Source organism: Eptesicus fuscus, chromosome 22 (assembly GCF_027574615.1).
Source record: "Eptesicus fuscus isolate TK198812 chromosome 22, DD_ASM_mEF_20220401, whole genome shotgun sequence".
NCBI classification, from domain to species: Eukaryota; Metazoa; Chordata; class Mammalia; order Chiroptera; family Vespertilionidae; genus Eptesicus; species Eptesicus fuscus.
In genome coordinates this window covers 35,518,510-35,540,335 of record NC_072494.1, presented here as the reverse complement: position 1 = coordinate 35,540,335, position 21,826 = coordinate 35,518,510, and the positions used below count along the sequence as shown (strand labels likewise).

The following is a 21,826-nucleotide window of genomic DNA, read 5'->3' as shown; positions in this document are numbered from 1 at the left end:
CAGCCTGCGGACTGAAGAATCACAGGTTTGATTCCGGTCAAGGGCACATGCCTGGGTTGTGGGCTTGATCTCCAGTAGAGGGCGTGCAGGAGGCAGCCAATCAATGATTCCCTCTCATCATTGATGTTTCTCTCTCTCTCTCCCTCTCCCTTCCTGTCTAAAATCAATAAAATATATATTTATTTATATTAAAATAAATAAATAAGTCATTGCCAACTTGATAGGCAAAATATTTTGAAAAATAAAAATAAAATAAAAAGCTCTTTGTTAATATCTCTCTCTCTCACTCACACACACACCCAAAAAAAGGCAGGAGTTAGGGTGTAGGATATGGAACAAAAATGTCAGAACATTAATAATTGTTGAACTTGGACTCATTATACCAGGTTCATTACTCATGTATGTTTGAAATTTCCATACTAAAAAGTTAAATAAAATATAGAACATTTTAAAAATGAATAAAACTAGTTTTTGCTAAGTAACTAGTTAAAGGACAGGAAGACCCGTCAAGTTGAGGGAGGTGACAAGGAAGAGAAGCCTCTGAACTTGACCTGAGCCTGGCAGGAAGGATGAAGGAGATGAGAAAGGGCAGGACCAAGGCACAGGGAGGTCAAAACCCTCACCTGCACGTCAGGGGAGTTCGTACTGCTGTAGTTGATAATGAGTGCTTGCTCCATCTCCTTGGACATACGATGAGCCCTTTGAGAAGGAAAATGCCCCCACTCCCCTTCACTCCCTACTCTCCCAACCCTTCATCTCCCCCACATTCCCAAAGGAACCCCTCAATCCAGCGGGTAGCACAGCCATACCCAATCACCAAAGGACCGGAGTATTGGTCTATGGCTCCACCTGCTGGTGACGCTGAGAACTGAAGCTGCCCTCCCCCTCAACCCCCCTCCACAAAAACCCAACTCCAATGAAAAGGGATCAGAGGATAATTTTTGAGAAATCTGGTCCTTCCCGGCAGAGAAGATAAATACAGGCCAATTAAACATATAAGAAACCTTTAATTTCATCACCATAAACATTATATTCTGATTGCTCACATACAGTATAAAATATTTACTCCGCTAAATAAATAAGACAGGACGTTATTGCAAACGGCACTTAAAACCCCCCAGAGATATGCCCTCCTTAGCCTAGGCAGGGGGTGCTCCTGAGATTCTGTGCGAGGGTCCCCAAGCACAGATATGCCCTGGGGGCTGAGACGGATAAAGGTTCGAGGAGCCACGCTGAGTGCTTCTGGTCCCGAAACAGCCCCAAAGAGAGGCTGTGAAGCCAGTGGAGAAAGGTAGGGGGTGGGCAGCTCCTTCATCAGCCCAGTCCTAGAGGAAGCAGAGGGGAGTCGGGCGGGGCACGCTGGGCCAAGAGAGGAGGGCAGTCCAGGGAGGCTGCTCAGACCTGAAGCCCAGCCCTCCTCCGCCTTGACCAGCCTTGGGTGAGAGGAGTCGGGATCAGCTGGGGCGAGCAGAGCTTCCAAGCTCCTGGGTGAGAAAGTTTTGGGGCCAAACCAATCACTCCAGGAAAAAGGGGATTCTGGCAATGCTTAGCCCAATAGCCAGCCATCTCAGGGGACCGTCGTTAAGGATGTCACCTCCCAGGCACCGACAACACAGAGCTGGGAATCGGTTCCCCTCTATTTAAATAAATAAGTTAAGTATTTAAAGGCCTGTGTCCCTATGATGGAGACACAGGGGCCCACAAGCCACGCCCTGATGAAACAGGGCTGGGGGAATCAGTGGAAAGGCAGTGTCCCCACTCCCCTCAGACACCTGCCCCTCTAAGTAACTTTCATACTTTCAAATCCTGGGGGAGAGAGTTTCACACTAGAGCAACATTGGGGGAACCTACAGGATAGGGGGGCTTGGAGAGAGACCTGGTGGCTGAGTTTACTCAGCTCCCCAAGTACCTTCTCTTGGTATGTCTTGATCAGGGCACTAGCTGTTACCCCTGAGCCTGGGTAATCCCGCGAGAGTCCTGAATTCCAGTGCACGGTGCTAGTCAAATGCCCTGACCTTCTCTCCCTGTAAGTCCAGACTTAGCCCCGTGTGGACTCAGTCACAGCTCTAATGATTGGAGAGATGGGGAAGCCACAGTGCCCTATCTGTGCAGCTACGCACCTTACCGCCATGGGGTGGCAGCAGAGAGCCACACCACTTCGGCAGCAATAGGAACCGGGAGGCCAGCCCCACAGCCCTATGGAGCCTGGAAGAGGGGGGAGCTGGGACCCAGGGAGGCAGGCCCCCCGCACAGTGGGTGGGAAGTGCTCTACACCGAGTATTTGGCTAAGTCACTCTTGTCAAATACTACCCGCGTAGCAAAGTAAATGGCAACCAGACCCAGGCCTGCGGCCGACACCATATAGGCAGTGACGGACTGGCTGAGCTGGACGATGGAGCCCATGAACAGGGACGGGGCCACCTGGGACAACAGGAAGGCACTGTCCAGGATGGCGAGGTCCAGGCAGATGCCCCTGCCTGGAACGGCCCTGGCCTCAGGCGGCTCGCCCACCACCACACGCATGGAGACATCGCAGGCGGAGGCCCCGCAGAGCGCGGGCGCGGAGGGGAGCAGGCCGCTGCCTCCAGCACCCACGTGTCCGTTGGGGAAGGGGGACGTGGCCTTGGGGCCGGGCGGGAAGCTGGTCATCAGGCTATCTTCGGTGGCACCCCCACCAGCATCTCCTCGGTACTTGGGAAGAAATACCTGGGGGAACAGAAGGAAGGACAAGGGGACGAGGACAGGTGTGTATCCAGGCGTGGGGGTCCCCCAGCGATAACAAAGCAGTCCACGGGCCTTAGTGAAAACCAGGCAGCGGGTCAGAAACCTGAGCTTGGTCTGGGTCGAGTCAGAACTCTCTTCAGGAGTGGGAGACGGGCAGGGGGCAGGGACAGGACAAATCTGAAGCTAGAAGTCTAGTTGGCTGCATTAGGTCTGAGATCCATAGCAGAGCTCATCCCTGACCCCCGGGGAGCCCACCACTCACGGAAGTGGGCAAAGACAGGTGCAGGCGATGCACAGGCCCAGGTGTGCCATCAGCAACTGCTGGAATGGGCCTCCCAAGCCCCCCCCCCCCCCTGCCTGCAACCCCAGGAAAGACCAGTGAGGCTGGAGCCTAGAGAGGCCCCTGGAGATAGAATTGCTCCTCGGTCCATGGGGAGGACCGGCCCCTGGATGTTCTCTGGCACCAGTGCACGTGCCCAAGCCTGGCCTCGGGACATCAGCCCCAAGCCCGCAGCCAGGGCAGCAGAGGCGTGGAGGCTGATGAAGGTTATCGGTGTGCGGACAGGGGTCTCAGGAACCAGGCTCCCCCAACCAGAACCCTGGCCCCTCCCTCCATCCCTTCCACCCTGGCAGCTACCGATTCGGCTCACCAGCCTTCAGTTTGCTGCTTCTCTGCAACCCACTCATGTCCTACAAGGGCATAGACACACGTCTCCCCAAGTCTGGAAGCTCTGAGGACACACCTGCATCTCCTCCCTGGGGACACCCCAGCTTCTTGCCCGTCTGCACCCAGGACTGTAGCTCAGTGGGGCCAGCGGAGGAGACAACATTGACCGTATAGCCTGGTCAGGGGGCTTCCCACAAAAGGGGGGCCCTGGAGGGGCTAGTGTAAGGCCCCCACTTACAAAGTGTCCAGGCAAGTGGTGTCAGGCTGAGGGGGTGGGGGAAGGGAACAAAGGAAGAGGAAAAAAGCAGGAAAATGAAAGAGAGAGAACTCGATAGGAAGACGAAGATAAAGCAGGAGAGGGGACAGTGAGGAGCCTTCCCCATCTGGGAGAACAAAGCAGGCCCAGGTCAGTCCGCCCTCCCAGCCTCTGCCCCACACCGGGCCTTCCCCACTCCCGTCTGCAGAGGCTGGGCCCCAAGGTCACCTGGCCCAGCCCCCGGCCTCCACAGCACAACCCAGCAGTCAGAGGGCTTGTTGGCAGGCCTCCTCAGGACTCCCCCAGAGAAGGATTTTGCATTTCCTGCAATCATCCACTCAAGTGCTTTATAATCCTGACACCAGGAAGTCATTCCCAGAATCTAATCTATACCCTCCTTCCGCAGCCCACGTCTCTGGCCCTGGGGCTGCGTGGCCTTCCCCTCGGATCAAAGACTGCTTTCTCCAACGACTCTCGCCTGAGCCCAGTTCTGGGCAGGCCAGCCCCACTCCACCCCGCCCCCCCAAGGCAGCATCCGGTGTGAGTACCTGCCTCTCCCGGTGGTAGAGGGAGGCCAGTGTGTAGGGCAGGATCTGCAGGGTGGAGAAGGTGAACCCGGTGAGCGCGGCTGAGGCGGTCACAACAGCCACGCTGCGGGACAGGCACGTGGCGCCAGCAGCCACGGGGAAAGCCACCACGCTGGCCAGGTAGACTGCCCGGGTGCCGAACCGCTGCACCAGCCGGTCCATGACCAGGGAGAAGAGCAGGGAGGTGGCACACTGCAGGAACAGCCCCAGGCTGCCCATCCGGACTCCTAGACAGAGAGGAGGGGAAAGAGGCAGTCAGACAGGGAGGGCGAGGGGCCCAATACAATCTGGGGGGTGCTCAGAATTAGGGGCCCTGCTCCCCAGCACCCTCCTACCCTACCTGTAAACCCCAGGAGTCTAGGCTGTCCCACCGATCTCAGGGAATGTGGCCAGAGCTACTGGCTAAGGGCAGAGGAAGCCACTCTGAGGGTGGATCGGCAGCCCCAGCTAGTGCTCAGCTGGCTAGGAGGACGAGAGGGACACAAAGACAGTTCGGCCAGAGGCTCCGAGATTCCAGGACACCTGGGCCGCAAGGTGTTGGAATTTGGAAAGTCAGGGGATTTGGAAAGTCAGGAGTGGGAGTAGGGGACACCATCGACCAGGCAGACCTGACACGCCAGCCTGGACTCCTCCACTCCCTTTGGACCTTAAATCAGCGCGGCCTTTTCTGTCACTGTGGGACAAGGGCCCTGACCAAACTCCCAGAGCAGCCCCAGGCTCTACCGAGACGGCAGGCTCAGCTGCCCCATAACCTCGAGGAGCTGCACACAGAGGCTGGGCCCGTTTTCCTAATGGGGGAGTCAGGGTGCAGGGGTGCACAGCTACCTGCCCAGGCACAGGTGGTGGGCATGCCCCTAGGCCTGAGCCCCCCAAACCCCTCCTCTCCGCTCCCCCCGCCAAGGAGCCTTACCTTCATCGTAGTGTCTCCGGGCTTCAGTGCCTGGCTCAGCCCTGGGCACACCCTGGTACAGCCCCTCACCCACGAAGTCCGTGTAAAACAGCGTGAAGGTCATGAACGCCATCCAGCTGCACAGCTCGGCCACAAAGAGCCGGCGCAGGGCACGCGGCACGCGGCAGCAGAGCTGGTGCAGCCGGGGAAGCAGGGCGCCCAGGTTCCGGAGAGCCAGGCGGGCGCGACACGGGCAGCCACGGGCTGGCCTGGGGGGGACGGACAGCGCTTCCGCTGGCTCGGCTGGGCCCAGCGCCGCCGCCTCCTCGACCACAAACAGGGTGGCCGCCATGCAGGTGAGGAAGATGAGAGTGAGCAGGCCAAAGAGGCACTCTTCCTGGGTGCCCAGGTACGGGGCCAGGGCGCTGGCGTCCCAGTCGATGGCAGGCAGGAGGTAGCCCAGGCAGCCGCCGAGGCTGATCATGAAAGCGTAGACGGAGAAGGCCTGGCGGCAGTGGTCTGGGTCCCGGAAGAGGTCAGAGAGCAGGGCCTCTAGGGGGGTGAAGCACACCTGGCCGCAGAAGTCCAGCAGCCCCACGCCCACGATCAGCAGTGCCAGCTCCAGGGGCCTGGTGTCCGGGCACAGCAGCCCCGCCAGCCAGCCGGCCCTCGGGATGAGGAAGAGGCTCAGCAGGACGCCCAGGGACAGGGCCCAGATGAAGGGCCTCCGGCGACCATAGCGCCCACGCCAGTGGTCACTGGCTGAGCCCAGGAGTGGGACCGAGACCAGGCCCAGCACCGGGCCGATGCCTGCAAGAAAGGCAAGTCGTGTGAGCCCGAGGCGGGGGCGGGGGCGGGGGCGGGGAGACCAACCTCCTAGGGAAGGATGGAAATGACCGTGATGGACCGCTCCTGTCCTGGGCACTGTGCTGAGTACTCAGGGACTCTAACGGACTCCTCACAGCTAGGATCCCTGACGCCCCATTTTCAGGTGGGAAAACTGAGGCACGGAGCGCCTGGTGAGTGAGACTCGTGTCCAGGGCTAGGGCGAGGAGGGCAGGAGGCAGGGCTTCGGCAGGCGGTCTGACTCCAGAGCCCATCGTCCTGGCAGAGCCCCTGCCGCCTGGGGCACTCGCGATGCTGCCCACTTGCCTTTAGTGGCTTTGGCAGAATTCATCCCACAGGTAAGCAGGAGCCCAGGCTGGGAGACCCTGACCCTACTACCCAGGATCCAGCTGTACAGCTGGCCAGGTCAGCTATCTTCTTAGAGACCTCCATTATCTTCTCTGTGGACTAGATACCCTCCAAGGCTTGCAGCAGGCATTACATGAGATAATAGATAACAGTTAGACAGGGCCAGCCCAAGGGGAAGGGCCATTTCTACCGTGTCTCCTATGAGCCGGTCATGATGCAAGGCCAGGGGGGTATAGTGATGACCAGGGCATGTCCCTGTACCCTTTTCTTCCTCTTGGGACCCTCTCAGCCCAGAGTCACCCCTGACCCCAGCCAACCAACCCCCAGCAGACAGCCCCCGCTCCCTCCAAGTTTGCTCTGTGGACAGAGGCACCGTTGCCCTGGGCCCAGGTGGCATGGATCTGGAACCGGAGGCGGGAGGAAGTGGTGACTTACCCAGCACCATGGTCATGAACTTCTCTTCTACCCCCACTTCCAGCAGCAGGGGTGGCACGTACGTGATGCCTGCGGCCAGACACACCTCCAGGCCGAAGGTCAGCAGGTTGACCAGCAGGAGCTGGGCTTTCCGATGCCGCAGCAGGTGGCTCACCCACAGCCTCTGGACCATGGCGGGCCGGGGGGGGGGGGGGGGGGGCAGGGCTCTGACCCCGTCACTCACTCCAGAGCCACCTCGTCCCAGCCCCGCTCCAGACGCCCAGGCCTCTCCTCCTCGCTGCCACAGACTGCCGAGGACTCAGCCGGGAGCCCATTTCTGCCAGCCCTCCGTGCAGGTCCCGCTTCTCAGCCCGTGACAAGTGCCCGCTGCCGTGGGTGCCGCGGTGGGGGCATGTCCTTCAGGTCCTAAAAGGGCAGGAACACATCCAGCACTGAGGGCGAGGTCCTGGGAACCGGGGTCTCCAGGATTTGCGCTGACGGCCCCGAAACCTGGTCACTCCCAGGCTGGTGCCGGGCCCTGCCACCTAGGTGCCACCTGCCCAGTCAGGAAATGCATGTTCCTATTAGCCCGAGGCTGAGATAATGAATAAGGTAAATATGACGGTTAAACCTCCGCACACTCCAGAGCCAAACAGATGTTGGTTATTCTCTGTCTTGGATACATACCCTTGCAATTGCCCTCGCCTGCTGGTGTGGAAAAAAAAAAAAAACCAACTGAATTCCCGGATCCCCAGGCCCTGTTATCGAGGTGCCCCTGGAGATCCCCACCAGGCTCCTCTCTCATTTCCCAAAGCTGGGCCGTTCCTGTTAAGAGCAGCGCCTCCTGTTCTGCACTGCCTGGCCCTGAGCCATGTTGCACCAGAACGCGCCCCCCCCCCCCCGCCCCCGCGACAGGACGAGGGGAAGGGAAGGGAGGCTGTGGTTGGTTGCGTGGGTCTGAGTCTGTCACTGACCCACTGACAGAGCGCTCCTCTCCAAGAACCTGGGCCTGAACCCCTCTCCCTTAGCTTCTTCCCGCGCTCGGCCTTCACGGAGAGGAAACATTCCCACCTGAGCTGCCCGACTGTCCCGGGGCAGTGGGGACAGTGGGGCCACGGCTCGGCCAGGCTGTTCCCAGGTGCCCACCTCGCCGGGGTGTGAAACCACCAACTGTCAGCAACTGCCTTGCCCTGTGACCCCTGGGCTGGCAGGATGCCCCACCACTTCCACCGGCAGCCTTTCCCTGCTCCCCAAACAACTCCACTCTCAGCAGAGAAGTCCCTCAGCCCTTCCTTCCAGGCCTGACCCCTGTGCATAGAGATCCCACCCTATTCGCCCCCCCAGCCCCAGTCCCGGGGAAGCTGGCCTCCAGGTCCTAGCACCCTCCCTGTGCCCCCCTCCCCAGACCCAGGGAAGCTGGCCTCCAGGTCCTGCTTTATAACAGCACCTACTGCAGTCTTCCCTGTTCAGAAGTGACCACAAAAGAGGGAAGATCAAGTCAGCCACGAAGAGGAGGCATAGAAGGGGCATCCGGGTGTGAAAAGGCAAGTCCTCTAACCCAGTGGTCAGCAAACTGCGGCTCGCGAGCCACATGCGGCTCTTTGGCCCCTTGAGTGTGCTCTTCCACAAAATACCACGTGCGGGCGCACACGCACAGTGCGATTGAAACTTCGTGGCCCATGCGCAGAAGTCGGGTTTTCGGCTCTCAAAAGAAATTTCAATCGTTGTCCTGTTGATATTTGGCTCTGTTGACTAGTGAGTTTGCCGACCACTGCTCTAACCTGTCCTCCATGTCGAAGGAGGTGGGTGCACAGAGCCCAGGCCGCAGGGGGCCGGGGTCGGGAGCCTCCCTTGCCTCGCGGGCTCAGTCCCACAGATGCTGTGTGAAGTCCACGGTGGCAGCGGGCCAGGCTCCAGTCTCCTCCCCACCCGGAGCACCCTCGGCCTCCACTCACCCCCTCTTCCAGTCTCACTCAGCATCTCATAATCTGGCACTTCAACCTCTTTTATCTTTTCAAATGACAGCTCCCCAGGGCCGTGGGTGTTACTCAGCGTGTCGTGGGTGCTCTCTGCACTGTGCCACAGAGAAATCAGATGGCTATCAATCCTGGGCAGAGTTCTCCATCCCACAACTGCCACTGGGGCTCTGCAGCTGGCAGATCAGATAAGGCTGAGCCCTCTCCTCCCCAAAGTTCCGCTCAGACCCAGCCCGTCTGCTTTGGGACTCGGTGGCATGGGGAGAGTGTAAAACACTGGCCCACAAGGCCCCAAAAGGGAGAAGGGGGTATCGGCTGCCACTCTCAGCTGGGCAGCGTCGGTTCGGCTTGAGCCAAGCCCCTCCCCAGAGGCTGCCTGGCCGCAGCACCCCCAGAAGGAAAGCAGTAGATGGCACAGAGGCCAGGGGTGCTTTCCAGCTTGGAGGGAGGGGTTCTGGGTCAGAAGGCTTCCAGCCCAGTCCACTCCCTGCCCTCAGCCTGGGCGGACCCTGGACACTCACCTGCTCGGGATTTTAAGGGCCAGGCCCTCCCTGGGCAAACAGAAGTGGTCAGACCCAGCCTCACCCACAGCCTTCCCCCATTTCCAAGACCAGGTTGCTGTCGTTTAAAATAAACTGCAGCTCTCCAGCTGCTACTAATGACCCACCTGCCTCCCCGCCTCCCTCCCTCCCTGAACCCAGCTCCTCAGCCCACAAGGGAGAAAGAGAAAAGGGGGTGCAGAGAGGACTCTCCCCTCACCCACCTACAACCCAGATAGCCCATTCCCCGTGCCCCCTCCTCAGCACCTCTCCCCTCCCCACAGAGGCCTAACCTGGAAACCAGGGGCTGGGCCAGGTGAGGAATTCACTGAAAGGAGTAGGTTAGGAAGTCGGCTGGCTCCGGGCCCTGCTCTGCCCACTGTTCTTCGGTTACTGAGCCGTCTCTTTTGCATGTCTATGTTGTGTGTGTGTGTGTGGGGGGGGGGGGGGTCCAGGGCACTCTCACCACCCTCGGGCTTTACTCCCGCCAGGAAGTGCCTGAGAAATCCCAAGCCAAAAGGATGCTCTCCCCTCCAAAGCCCCTTTCTTCTCCGTGCATCGTCCCCAGTGCCCCAGGCTGCCCCCTTCACCCCCACTCCGGGCCCTCAGGGGAGGAGGTGACCAAGGGGCACCCTCAGCACTAACTCCAGTCCCTCCAGGCCCACTTCCCTGGGCATGGGGTGGGGGGGGGGGGGGGCAGCGCAGGCCCTCTGGCTCCCAGGCCCAGAGCCCAGAGAGGTGGGAGGAGAGGAAGGGGGTCAGTACCACTGCCCTGGCTACACTCCTACAAGCAGCCCCAGGGTGCAGGCTAAAACTTGCAGGTGATGGAGCACTGCCAGTCCCCTGTGTGGGGAGCTCCCTCCCTGTCCCCTTCAGGGTCGGAGGAAGGGAGACAGGACCCAATCCCCACCCCCCACGTTCCCTCCAGGCTCAGAGATGCTTCTGACTCACACCCTCCAGCCACTGCTCTGGGAGCATCTGCCTTGTCTGGCAAACAGAAGATCAACCTACAGAGGCAGACTCCACACACCTGGTGGGGAGGGCTGAGGAGGCACTGAAAGGGGGGCGGGGGGGTCTGGCCAGACCTCCCAGAAAGGAACCACGGCCCTCCGCCTTCGAGGGCAAGACCCTCTCAAGTTCCAAATGGCCCCCGTCTTCTCCTGGCCCCCAGGACAGGGCAACAAGAAAGCTGGAGGGAGCCCGACTCTGCGCACCTCCCTGGGGCTCCGCCCAAGTGCGCCATCCTTCCTCACCCTGGGGAGCAGGACCCCGGCCCCTCAGAGAGCCAAGGGTCCGGCGGGGTCCGTGAACTTGCCTTCAGTCTGTCCAGCTCCAGACACGAAGACCTAGACAGCGCCCCTGCTCCACCACGTGGCATCCCCCCCCCCCAGCCCCTCAGCAGGCGGTGGGCTCGGCCACACCCACTTCAGGTCAGGCCCAGCGGGGAGTGTGGGGAAACGAAACAGCCACGCCAGGAGCTAAGCCTGAACTTTCTCCAAAATTCTGATCCCAGGGGAGGAGGCGGGAGGAGAGGCGACCGAGCCCCCTCCCTCAGCGCCCTACGGCGGGGAGGGTCAGAGGGACGGATAAAGGGGCCTTTGAGGGCTTTCAAAGGGGATCCTGCCACCCCGCACGCAAGGCTGAAGGGGAGCTGTGGGGAGCAGAGTCCCTGGGCTGACACTGACAGACAGAGGCCGAGGGAGCCGGGCGGAGGCAGCCCCGCGGTGGGCCCGTGTCAGGCAGCAATTCTATGGCCTCTTTATTCGGGCCAGCGTCCCCACACCCCGCCCGGGCACATCAAACGGCAGCAGCCCCCACCCTGACCCCGCCGGGCAGGCGACGGTGCCCTCCTCCCTCCACACTCACAAAGACAGCCGGCTTTCTCACAGCTCCTGGGGAGGCTCGCTCCTGTCCCCCTCCCCCTCCCCCAGGAGGAAACTGGGGACCGGGCAGGCTAGCCAGGGGGGTAATGACTCAGCGGCAGAGGGGTGGGGTTACTCCAAGCCAATCTCCCCAACGAACCACCCTGCAGGAGGCGGAGGTCCCACCCCAGGCCAGGACTGAGGGTGGGGAGCAACCTTCAGGTGGAGGCTGCAAGACCTCGAGGTTGGGAGGACCCCGCCCCCCTTCCTCCACATAGGACTGGACCCCAGAATCTGGTTCCAGGTTGAGCTCTCCCAGGCCCTCTAGGTGGGGGGCAGGGAAGAGACCTGGGGATTCACCAGCCCAGCCACCTGTCAGCCACCCCCTGGCCGCAGTCCCTGGGACCAATGTCCTTGGCCTGACCCAGCAAACCCCAGCGCACTGCATTCCAGAGATGCAGCTCCACCGGAAGCCCGAGGACACCCCAGAAAGAAGCCATGCTGGCAGCCAGGGCCCCTGAAAGTGAGCATCCTTGTGAGGCGAGGAGCCGCCACTGTCTCAGGGCCGTGTCCCGCCCTGGGCAGCTAGGCGAAGGGGCACAGGATCAGACTGCATCATGGTTCAGCACCCTCCAACCCATCGTTAGTCTTTGATGCTCTGGGCTCAAATACTTCCAAAGAAGCGAGGGTCTGCTTTCCCTGATCCCACCCCATAAAAAGGCCGGGATTTGCACAAATAGCCACGGCGCACGACTTAGGACTCCCACAGACACCTGCCCACACCACTCCGAATGCAACCCCTGCACCTTACGAGACTTGTGAGAATAAGGGCCAGGCTGAAGGAGGAAGATCAGTCCCCTCCCAGACTGGCTCCCTTGCTCCCGCCTCCCCCGGGGCCCAGAGGCCAGGGATTTAGAGTTCGCCCGCTGCGCTGCCTTTTCTTCACTGGGACTGGAAGCCTTCTGCTTAGCAGCTTGTCAGAGAGAGCGAGGGGGCTGCAGGCTGGGACACAAAGGGGGATTAGGGAGAAACCTCCAGGCCCACAGAGTAATCCATCAAACTCTCCCCCGGCTGCCAGCACCAGCCCCTTCCCACTCAATTCCCCTTCCAGCTGCTGTGGGCCCCCACCCCCTCCAGCTCATGAGCCCTGTCACGTTAGGCAGCAAAGAGAATCCCAGGCCCTGGGGGGCCGGAGGGGGCACACCACAGACACTGGGAAAAGGGCAACGGCTCCCTCCCCGCACTCAGCCCCAATGTGTGAAAACCCAACAGGTGGCAGTGGCTTGGAGGAAAGTTGCTTTTGTTGCCCTGTCTGAGCCGCAGCCCAGCTTCTGAAAGGAGCAAATGCCAGAGGAGGCTGGGGGAAGGGAGGGGAGGACAGTCCCTGAGCTCACTCTGATCTCTCCTCCCCTCTCCAATCCAACGACAGGCCTGACCCTCACCTTGGCTAGCCTAAGTCGAGGCCAAGCACCTCCCAAGGGTCACCTGGCACCATGGTGACAGTCGACACAAATGCGCATCTGACTCTAGGCAATGGGTCTCCCAACCAGGCTTCCTTCCTGGGAACAGCTGTGACCCAAGGTCACACTGAGTCACCTTGACCAAGTACCCTCCACACCAAGACAACCTGGGTAGCTCTCTTTCACTCCCCCACCCCCCACCCCCAGCCCGAGGCCGCAGACCCCTGAACCTGGCAGGTGCTGAGGGTGACCTAGACTCTGCTATCAGTCTGACCTGGGTTTGCATGCCAACTCCACCCCTTATTCTGACTGTGACCTTGCTCATTGACCTCCCTGAGCCTTAGCTTTCTCATCTGCAGTTAATAATAGCAGCTACTATCGAGACACTATGTGCCAGGCAGTCTTCCGAGCGAGCATTTCAATCTCCCACCTGCCTGATGAGGTGGGTACATGAGTAGACCCATTTGACAGGCAAGAAAACTTGGCTCAATACGACCAACTTCATAGCCATTAGGTTTGACAGAAAGTACAGTGAGACCTTGGTTTCTCGAACGTCTCCCATCTTGAACAATTCCCTTCTCAACCTGACAACCCTTTCATGCCGATTCCTGTATGATCAGTCACACATCTCTCGGGTGACAAAGGAAAGCATGTGCAAATATGAGTCAGTTTACCACTCACTGTTAAAATCTCAGGATATTGTTCTGTGAATATTTTCCTGTTTTTTTTTGTTTGTTTGTTTTTGCTGCTTATAATTATTGTTAAACTAGAGGTCTGATGGATGAAATTCGTGCAAGAGTAGGCCTTCCTCCCCCCCCCCCCTCCCCCTCCCCCAGCTACTGGCACCAGCTTCCCTCTGGCACCCGGGACCTGGGCTTCACACACAGCCCAACTTTCATCTGGAAGATCGTCCAGAAGGACATCTAGTCTAATTAGCATATTATGCTTTTATTATTATAGATTAGAGGCCTGGTGCACGAAATTCGTGCACAGGGTGGGGGGGAGGTCCCTCAGCCCGGCCTGCACCCTCTTGTAATCCAGGACCCCTAGGGGGATGTCCAACTGCCAGTTTAGGCCTGATCCCTCAGCAGTCAGACATCCCTCTCGCAATCCAGGACCGCTGGCTCCTAACCACTTGCCTGCCTGCCTGCCTGCCTGGTCGCCCCTAACCACTCTGCCTGCCTGCCTGGTCGCCCCTAACCACTCTGCCTGCCTGCCTGATCACCCCTAACCACTCTGCCTGCCTGCCTGATTGCTCCTAACCACTGGCCTGCCTGCCTGATCGCCCCTAACCACCTCTGCCTCGGCCCCCGCCCCAGCGGCTTCATCCAGAAGGACGTCCAGAATGATGTCCGGAAGGTTGTTCAGCTGTCCGGTCTAATTAGCATATTATGCTTTTATTATTATAGATTTTCCTTTTTTACTGTACATTTCCTTTCCTTTTTGTTAAATTTTCATTTACATTTAGTGTCCTTTTTGTTTTTAAAGTGTTTATTTATAAACAGTACAATAGACATGTACTATGTATAAGAAAGATTAAAACAGGGAATCATTTGGGGGCCTGGTGTGGATTAATTCAATTTACATTATTTCTAATGGGGGAAAATGATTCGGTTTTCGAACAGCCTTCCCTATGGAAGTTCCTGGCGGCCTCTTCTTCAGCTGCCCAGGCTTCCTCGGCAGAGCAATCTGGAGAGGTTGCTCTTTCCCCAACAGGAGCAGCAGAGGTCAGAGGGCAACCAGCTACCCCTTTATTTTCTCTTCCATTCTCCTCTCAACTGGAGTCCCCCCCACCTCCCCTCTAGCGCCTCTTCCAGCCCCAGAGGCAAGAGGAATGCCAAGAATGTAAATGCCTTCCCAGGTGTTGGCCCCAACAGGTGAGCAGAGGTCAGTGCAGCAGACCTGCCTGCCGTCGGAGGCTGGGAAGGCAGGTGGAGGGACGGATAAACATCCCAATGTTATAAGACAGGGAGGTTCCGGTCCTCAGGGGAAACCATCACCGTGGCTGATACCTACCAACTGTCCAGGAGGTGTCCGGCATGTGCTGGGTAACTGACATACCTTCTCTCTCTAATTCATACCATTTCTACAATCCTACAAAGTAGGCACTATTTAATATTCCTATTGCCCAAGAATGAAAATTGAGAAATCCACGAACATGCCCAAGGCTGCATAGATAAAAAGGGTTGAATGAAGAATTCACACCGTTTGAAAATTCTGGAAAGTGCTCTGAACCGGGAGCCAGGACAGTGTGGTCCAGTTTCAGCAACTCTTACAGCTGTGCTGCCTGGAGAACCCGTTTCACCTCTCAGGGACTCGGCTGCCACATCTGTAACGTGAGCACGAGCCTGGATGCTGTCTCGGGTTCTCTGCCACTCCACAAGCTATGCGATCTCACACCCACCACCACCACCACCACCACCACCACCACCAAAAACCCTCCTTCACCTGCCTTCACACCGCTCCCGCTCCGGTACGTCAGAGTGCCAAGGGTCAGCAGTCACCTGAAACTGAGCCAAGTAACCGAGACAGCTGGGGGCAGAATTTGCCCTTTTCCCTATGCCCTCTCAGAATTGGACTCTGTCACTGGCTGAAATTAGTTAACCAAATTCTTCCTCTACTTGGGCCACAATAAATGCTTCCCTACAATGTGGGGCAGTGGTCCCCAGAAATCCCTAAGCCCAGGGTGGGGAAAGAGGACGGAGGTGGGAGGATGGGGAGTTGGGCACATCCTCCAAGCCACTGGGAAGTTCCCCCTCCCTGTTCTCTCTTCTTCCTACAGCCCCTGCAACGTGAAACCCGAACTGGCCTCCCTCCTAGTGAACTTGAACTTTGCCAGTCAGCCAGTCCAGGCAGCTCTCCCCATCTGCACAGATGACCCTTGTCCTCTACCTGCAGCCTGGCCTCCCTCGGAGGGAAGGGGTACAGGAATGAGGCCGGGGTGGAGGGTCCAGGCAGACCCGCAGATGAGCAGAGCAGAGCGGGGAGTCATACAAGGGTGCTGCTCCCAGCTCTGCCATGTCCCACCTCTAGGATCTCAAATGGGACGGTCTCTAAGGACCTTTCAGCCCTGATATCCGGGTCTGTGACCAGTCCCATTTGTCATCAGAGGCCAGACTCCATCCTATGGAAATGTGCCCTCAAAAATAGTCACTGGCGAGCAAGGTGGAAGCAGGCTCCAAAAAAGCCTCGATTATGAGTATGAGTATGAGTATTAAAGAGCTCTAGTTTGCCCACCTTTGGAGGAAGTATGCCTCAGTGAGTACAACCTAAACTCCCCCAAAGGAACACCAAAGAGCACTGAAACTCACCCACTACCCATCCAATAGTCTCTGAGCCCCACTGTGTGCTAGCCCCCTGAGAAGGTGCTGGAACAATGGACTGCAGCCCTGTTCGCAGAGGTGGTACAGGTGCAAAGACACAAGTCCCTCCAGTGGGGCGTGTTCAGTTCTAGGACCTCCTAGAGGAGGTAGCCATGTTGCTGAGCCTTGAAGGATGAGCAGGTTAAAAAAAAAAAAAGAGAGAGAGAGAGAAAGAAAGATAAACAGGTGAACACGATGCAAAAAAGGGTATATATCTGCAAAACACAGCCCCTGAGGCCTGGGCCTTCCATACCACCCCCCCTTTTGGCCCCTCCCCAGTGAGGCGTGGTGGAAAGAGTACCAGACCCGCCCCAGCTGGTGTGGCTCAGTGGATAGAGCATCGGCCTGTAGACTGAAGGGTCCTGGGTTCGATTCCAGTCAAGGGCACATGCCCAGGTTGCAGGCTTGATCCCCAGTGGGGGGCGTGCAGGAGGCAGCCAATCAATGATTCTCTCTCAGCATTAATGTTTCTCTCTCTCCTTCTCCCTTTCTCTCTGAAATAAAAAAAAAATTTTTTTTAATATTTTTTTAAAAAGAAAGAAAGAAAGAATACCAGACCCCAAATCAAGGGGCGAGTTTTGCTCTCAGATCTGGGTCCAAGAGGATATTCATCAGCACTGGGCCTGTTTTTGCTTCCAGTCACCTGCCCTCCAGGGCCTCTCACCTGAGCCCTGTCCAGCTCAAGTCCCACCCATCCTGCAGCACTGCCTGGGATCCACGCTGTCAAGGATCCCCCTTTTCTCCCAAACTTCCCAGGCAGCCCTGCTCCCCTGAGGCCTTCGGCACCTAGAAAGCAGGGAGCACAGCCTGCCCAGACCCTGGGAAGAGGGGTGCTCTACAGAAGGCCTCACACGGGAAGCTGAATCAGGGTTCCTGTCTGATGTGATTTAACCTGCGCCCCTGGGATTGATTCATGGCAGGACCACACCCAAGGTTTCCGGGTGCTCAGCTCTCTCTCATGGCTGGAGCCGGGAGGGGGAAGCTCTATCGTCACATCCCTAGGGATGGGCCACATGCTGCCAGCTTGGACACTATTTGTCAGCTCAAAGGACACTTGAGATTAGAGAGGCAGAGCGCACGACAGAGCCAACTGGGAAAGAGGGACTGTGGTCACAGGCTGGCCGCTCCTGAGGCCATCCTACCTGGCTAGGCATCCGGTATGGCCTCACTTTGGTGACTGAAGGCCTGTGGGGCTATGGGACCCTTCTTGCCGTCTCATCCCAGCTCCCAGAGAGTCGGTATCCAGAATGAACAAGGACGGGAAGGAAATAAACATGTATTGAGCTCCTGGTCTGTGCAAGCACTTCGCTAAACGTGCCTCTCTCATTTACCTTGCAGCGTGAATATTATCTTCTCCATTTCACAGACACAGAAACAAGGCAACGGGTGAGAAAGGCCCGTCTCTGACATCAGAAGCGAGAGGCCCCCTGCAAGTCATTCAGGGCCCAGCGGCACTTCATCCCGTAAAGAGCGAACACCATGCAGCAGAAAAGGGGATTAAACAGGACGTTCTGGCAAGATGTCAGGACCATCCCGTGACGGCTCTGTCACCAGCCCCTGGCCCCACACAGGGACACTTAACACACTGGACAAAGCTCCACACTTCAGCGCTGCTGCTGGGAGTCCGGTGGTGTCGGCGCTCGAGACACTGGGCCTGGCACCCCCTGGTCCAGCCTCAACCCTTGCTGTCCAGCACACAGGGCCACCGACTGTTCCAACGGAAGCTAGGCTGGACACCAGAGAGCAGAGCGAGGATCCCCGTGGGGAGGGGAGAAGGAGCTGAACCCACATTCAGGGCACACCCTCCCCATCACAGTTCCCCTAAAAATCGCAACAGATAACCTTTCTGCATGGAAGGCTCTTGACCTTTCAGAATATACACTGAGTGGCCAGATGATGATGATCTCTGAACGCATAATAATCTGGCCACTCGGTGTATATCCTATATAATAAAAGGCTAATATGCAAATTGTCCCCTCGACCAGGAGTTCGACCAGCAGGCAGGCAGTCCAACCACCCATGTCCCCTCCCCCTGGCCACGCTGGCCAGACCCCACCCATGCACGAATTCATGCACCGGGCCTCTAATATATATATACTACACACACACACACACACACACACACACCGAGTGGCCAGATTATTATACATTCAGAGATCATCATAATCTGGCCACTCAGTGTATATTATCTATCACCTCACAATTCACTTCCATCACCACTTGAGGAGGGAAGGGGGACAGGGGTGACTGGACAGATGAAGAAACAAGTCACACACGATACTGACAGGGAGAGTCCAGGACATCCAGTCCTGGTGTGTTCTTTGCACCAAACCACAAGTTCAACCGCATTATGTGTCATTCACAGTTTGCATATAGTTTTATATGGTGTGATTCCCTCGCTAAGAAACTCTGGTCTCGAACTGTAAACCACAACAATTGTCTTCATTGCCACCAAATAGCAGCAGCTGGCACTTATCCAGCTCTTTTTACCTACAGCTGCTGCGTTCGGAGCTTCAGCTGCGTGCGCTCATTTAATCCTCACAATACTGTGAGGTGGGCGCCCTTATCCTCATTCTGAGAGGGGGAAGAGGAAGCACAGAGGGGTGAAGTAACTTTCAAAAGAGGAAATAGGATTCAAACCCAGGCAACGGGGTGCTACAGCTCAGCCTCTTACCTCATCATACTGACCCCCCAAAGTCCGGGAGACCTCGCTCCCAAAGAAACAAGGTCTAGAGCAGAACCCAAGAAGGGAGTCCCAGGCTGGGGGCCGCCATCCAGTCAGTGACAGTGACAGATACACTGGATGTGGTTAATACTAGCTGACACTTTTTAAAAATATATATATTCCTTTATTGATTTTAGAGAGGAAGAGAGAAGGAGAGAGAGACAGAAACATCAATAGTGAGAGAGAATCATTGATCGGCTGCCTCCTGCACACCCCCTACTGGGGATTGAGCCCGCAACCCAGGCATGTGCCCTTGGCTAGAATCGAACCAGGGACCCTTCAGTCCGCAGGCTGACGCTCTATTCACTGAGCCAAGCCGGCTAGGGCCTAGCTGACATTTATTGAGCACTTCTTTCCTATCAGGCACAGTCAGTCCAGTGCTCTATCAGTGTCGTTTAAGAGAGCTATGCTTGCATATCTTTTCTATATTATATAGAACTATATTTATAAATATTTTCATTTGTTATATTTGTTGTCTAATAAATAATAAAGCTACAAGTAGGTATTATCATTATTATTATTATCCTCATCCTCACTTTGCAGCCACGGATAGTGAAGCTTAGAGAAGAGGTTAAATAACTTGCAAAACATTCCATAGCTAAGAGAGTAGCCAAGACATAAACCCTGTCTTTCTGACAGTCTGGGTTCTTATCCATAATGTTGTGCTATTAGATGATAATGGTCCTGATAATAGTGCTTAATTTCCCTTCTGGAGTCCTCAGCCATCCCCGCCTCTCTGCCTCTTCTCTCCAGAGGCCTGGACAGGCTGGGAAAGGGGAATCCACACCATCCCTCCACCACCCACTGGCCCAGAAGGAGCTGAGTGGACCACCAAGAATCACTGTCCAGCTCCTCCTCCTTTTCCTCCTGTCAGGGTAACTCAGAGAGCCAGGAGAGCAGGAGAGGTCACCACACACTCCGCCAGTCCATACGAACCACCCCCCCCACCCCCCCACTAAATTGGGGCCTGTATGCCCACAGCTGCACATTCATCCACAGCTGTATTTTTATCTTCAGACTCATCCTGCTGACTCAAGCTTCAGTTTTCTGAGCCCTTTTAGAACAACAGAGTCCTGGCTCCCTGACAGGCCTGGGGGGAGGAGATAAGGGAGGAATGAGGGAATGGGACCCATCCAACTAAAGGGCCTGTGACCTCCCAAATGCTCCCACTCCCTCCCTAGGAGAAGTTGCTCTGTGGGTTTCCTCAGGCTTCCCATCCAGCCTGCACCTCCCGGCCCCTGCCTTCCCCACCCTCAGAAGCCAGCCTGTTCCCCGGGCTCGGGCAGGTGAGTCCACACCAAGGCTGGCTCTGAGGGGGACCGGCTAAGTGCCTCCGGAGAAGCAGCCAGAGGCCCCCCGGAGCCTCAACTCCGTCTCCGAGCAATGCTTCCAGGAGCCGGGCAAGCGTCACTCCGGGCCCTGGCCCACTGGCTGTGCCCAGCTGCAGGCTCCAGGGCAGCGAGCGAGCAGCAGCGGGGCTATTCTTAGTCCCTGCCCCACGGAGGCCAGGTCCGTGTAACAGCAGAAGGGCCAGCCCGAGGCGGGGACCCACCACCATGCCAAACCTCTCCCTACCCCCAACGCCGGCCTCCTGAGAAAAGAGGAAGCACAGGGGAGAAGCCCTGGGGAGAAGGAAAAGCTGAGGAGGTCAAAAGTGTCCGCCAGCAAGAGGGAAGCTGATCCCAGAGGTCAAGGGCAAGAGCAAATCACAGGGCTCCAGGAGACCCTGGGAAGGACGGCCCCTCGTCCTGGAGAAACCCTGCAGGGCCCCGGGGACTTCTCCAGCAGGGGAGCCTGAGCCCAGAGCCCTGGGGAGCTGCAGCAGGGGCCCAGGGACCCCCCTCATCACACCGTTTGCTGGTCTCAGATCCTCGCCTCCCTCCCCGAGCCCTGGCAGCTGCAAGGCAGGAGGGCAGGGCACTCAGCTTCCCTTTCCCCTTCTCCCCCGAGGGGTAACCCAGGCTGAGAAGGAGCAGAGGAACCCCTCCTCCTGCCCCCCCCCCCCCCTCCCAACACACACACGCTCCAGCCTCAACTCCCTGCCCAGAGCCCGGCGCCAAGACGAACGCCCCAAAGGGCTCAGTCACCTTTCCCGCGGGCGTCCGGCCCCTTTCCCGGCTCCCGAGTCCGGGACTGTGCGCGCCGCGGTGACTCATCTGCCCCTTTCCGGTGCCGCGAGACAAGGGAAGAAAATACATGCAACTTTCCAAAGAAAACTCCGACGCGGAGGTGCAACAGGAGCGAGCGCCCGGCCGCCCGCGGCCGCCCACCCGCCGCCAGCCGGGGACCGCGGGGCCCGGGCGCCCAGCCCAGCCGGCCTCCCGCCGAGAACGAACAGCCCTGCGGGGACCCCGAGCGGGTGCGCCGCCCTCCGCAGCCCCGGCCGCCCCGCCACCTCCCCTGGGACCCGAGGTGACGGCGGCGCCCAGACGGCCACCGCGCGGTCGGTCCCAGCCCGCGGGGCGCGAAGCACGCGACATCGCGGGGCCGCGCCGCGCCGCGCCGCGCGCCTCCCCTTCCCGCGCCGGGACCCCGTCCCCCGGAGAAGCGGGGGCGCGCTCCTACCTGGCCGAGGCGAGCGGCTGTCACGGGCCGGCGCGGCCGAGCTCGGCCTCCGGCTGCCCCACGCGCGCCAGCCGGCGGCTTTTAAATCTCCAGGTTACTCCGCGGGGGGAGAGAGCATGCGCGCTGGGGCGGCCAGGAGGGGGCGGGGCGAGCGGGCCGGAGGGGGTCCGCGGGGTGGGGTGGTCCCCCCGCCGAGGAAGCGCGAGGTCTCCAGGCTGTCTTTGCAGCCGCGACCGCGACGGGCAGCCCCCGCACGGCTCCCGACTGCCCTGTCATTACCTAGGGCAGCGCACCGCCCCCTCGCCGCTGCCACCCAAACATTTAGGTAAAAGCGACCCGGCACCGCGGGCCACCTCCCCTCTCGGGAGCCAGTCTGTGACCGTGACCTGCTCCGGCTCTGCGGGCCAAGCCCCTGTCCCCAGGCAGAGCGGCACCCCGCCCATGCAGGACCAGCCCTTGAAAGGAGATGTCACATTCTGCCCTGAGTTACTCCTTCTACTGTTTGCTATTCTCTGAGGCAGAAAGAGCTTCCTGATACCTGACTCAATCCCTCTTCCTGAAGTTAAAAGCCAAATTCCTTTTTTTTTTTCTCTCTCTCTCTCCTTG

At 58.3% G+C, this 21,826-nt stretch overlaps 1 protein-coding gene across 2 annotated transcripts; it reads right to left on the bottom strand.

Moving 5' to 3' along the window:
- Window positions 1-987: 987 nt before the first annotated feature.
- On the bottom strand, window positions 988-21,707 carry SLC45A3 (solute carrier family 45 member 3). 2 transcript variants are annotated; one of them, XM_028129277.2, is made up of 6 exons: window positions 21,221-21,707; window positions 20,743-20,817; window positions 6,753-7,157; window positions 5,145-5,933; window positions 4,196-4,461; window positions 988-2,706 (listed from the first exon to the last, which is right to left on the bottom strand). In XM_028129277.2, exons 3-6 carry the CDS (start codon window positions 6,922-6,924, stop codon window positions 2,269-2,271), a joined length of 1,665 nt encoding a protein of 554 aa, XP_027985078.1. In that variant the 5' UTR covers window positions 6,925-7,157; window positions 20,743-20,817; window positions 21,221-21,707; the 3' UTR covers window positions 988-2,268. The 2 variants fall into 2 exon arrangements, with proteins under 2 accessions (XP_027985078.1, XP_008152418.1); XM_008154196.3 differs by lacking the exon at window positions 20,743-20,817.
- Between the last annotated feature and the right edge of the window lie 119 nt (window positions 21,708-21,826).

What these genes read in the sequence shown, in the direction of transcription:
- SLC45A3 (XM_028129277.2), bottom strand. Translation starts at nt 6,924, where the DNA reads ATGGTCCAGAGGCTGTGGGTGAGCCACCTGCTGCGGCATCGGAAAGCC. An exon ending in CCGGAGACACTACGATGAAG is followed by an intron (nt 4,462 to 5,144) that starts GTAAGGCTCCTT and finishes CTCTCTGTCTAG; the next exon opens with GAGTCCGGATGGGCAGCCTG. An exon ending in TCTACCACCGGGAGAGGCAG is followed by an intron (nt 2,707 to 4,195) that starts GTACTCACACCG and finishes CTGTTCCCCCAG; the next exon opens with GTATTTCTTCCCAAGTACCG.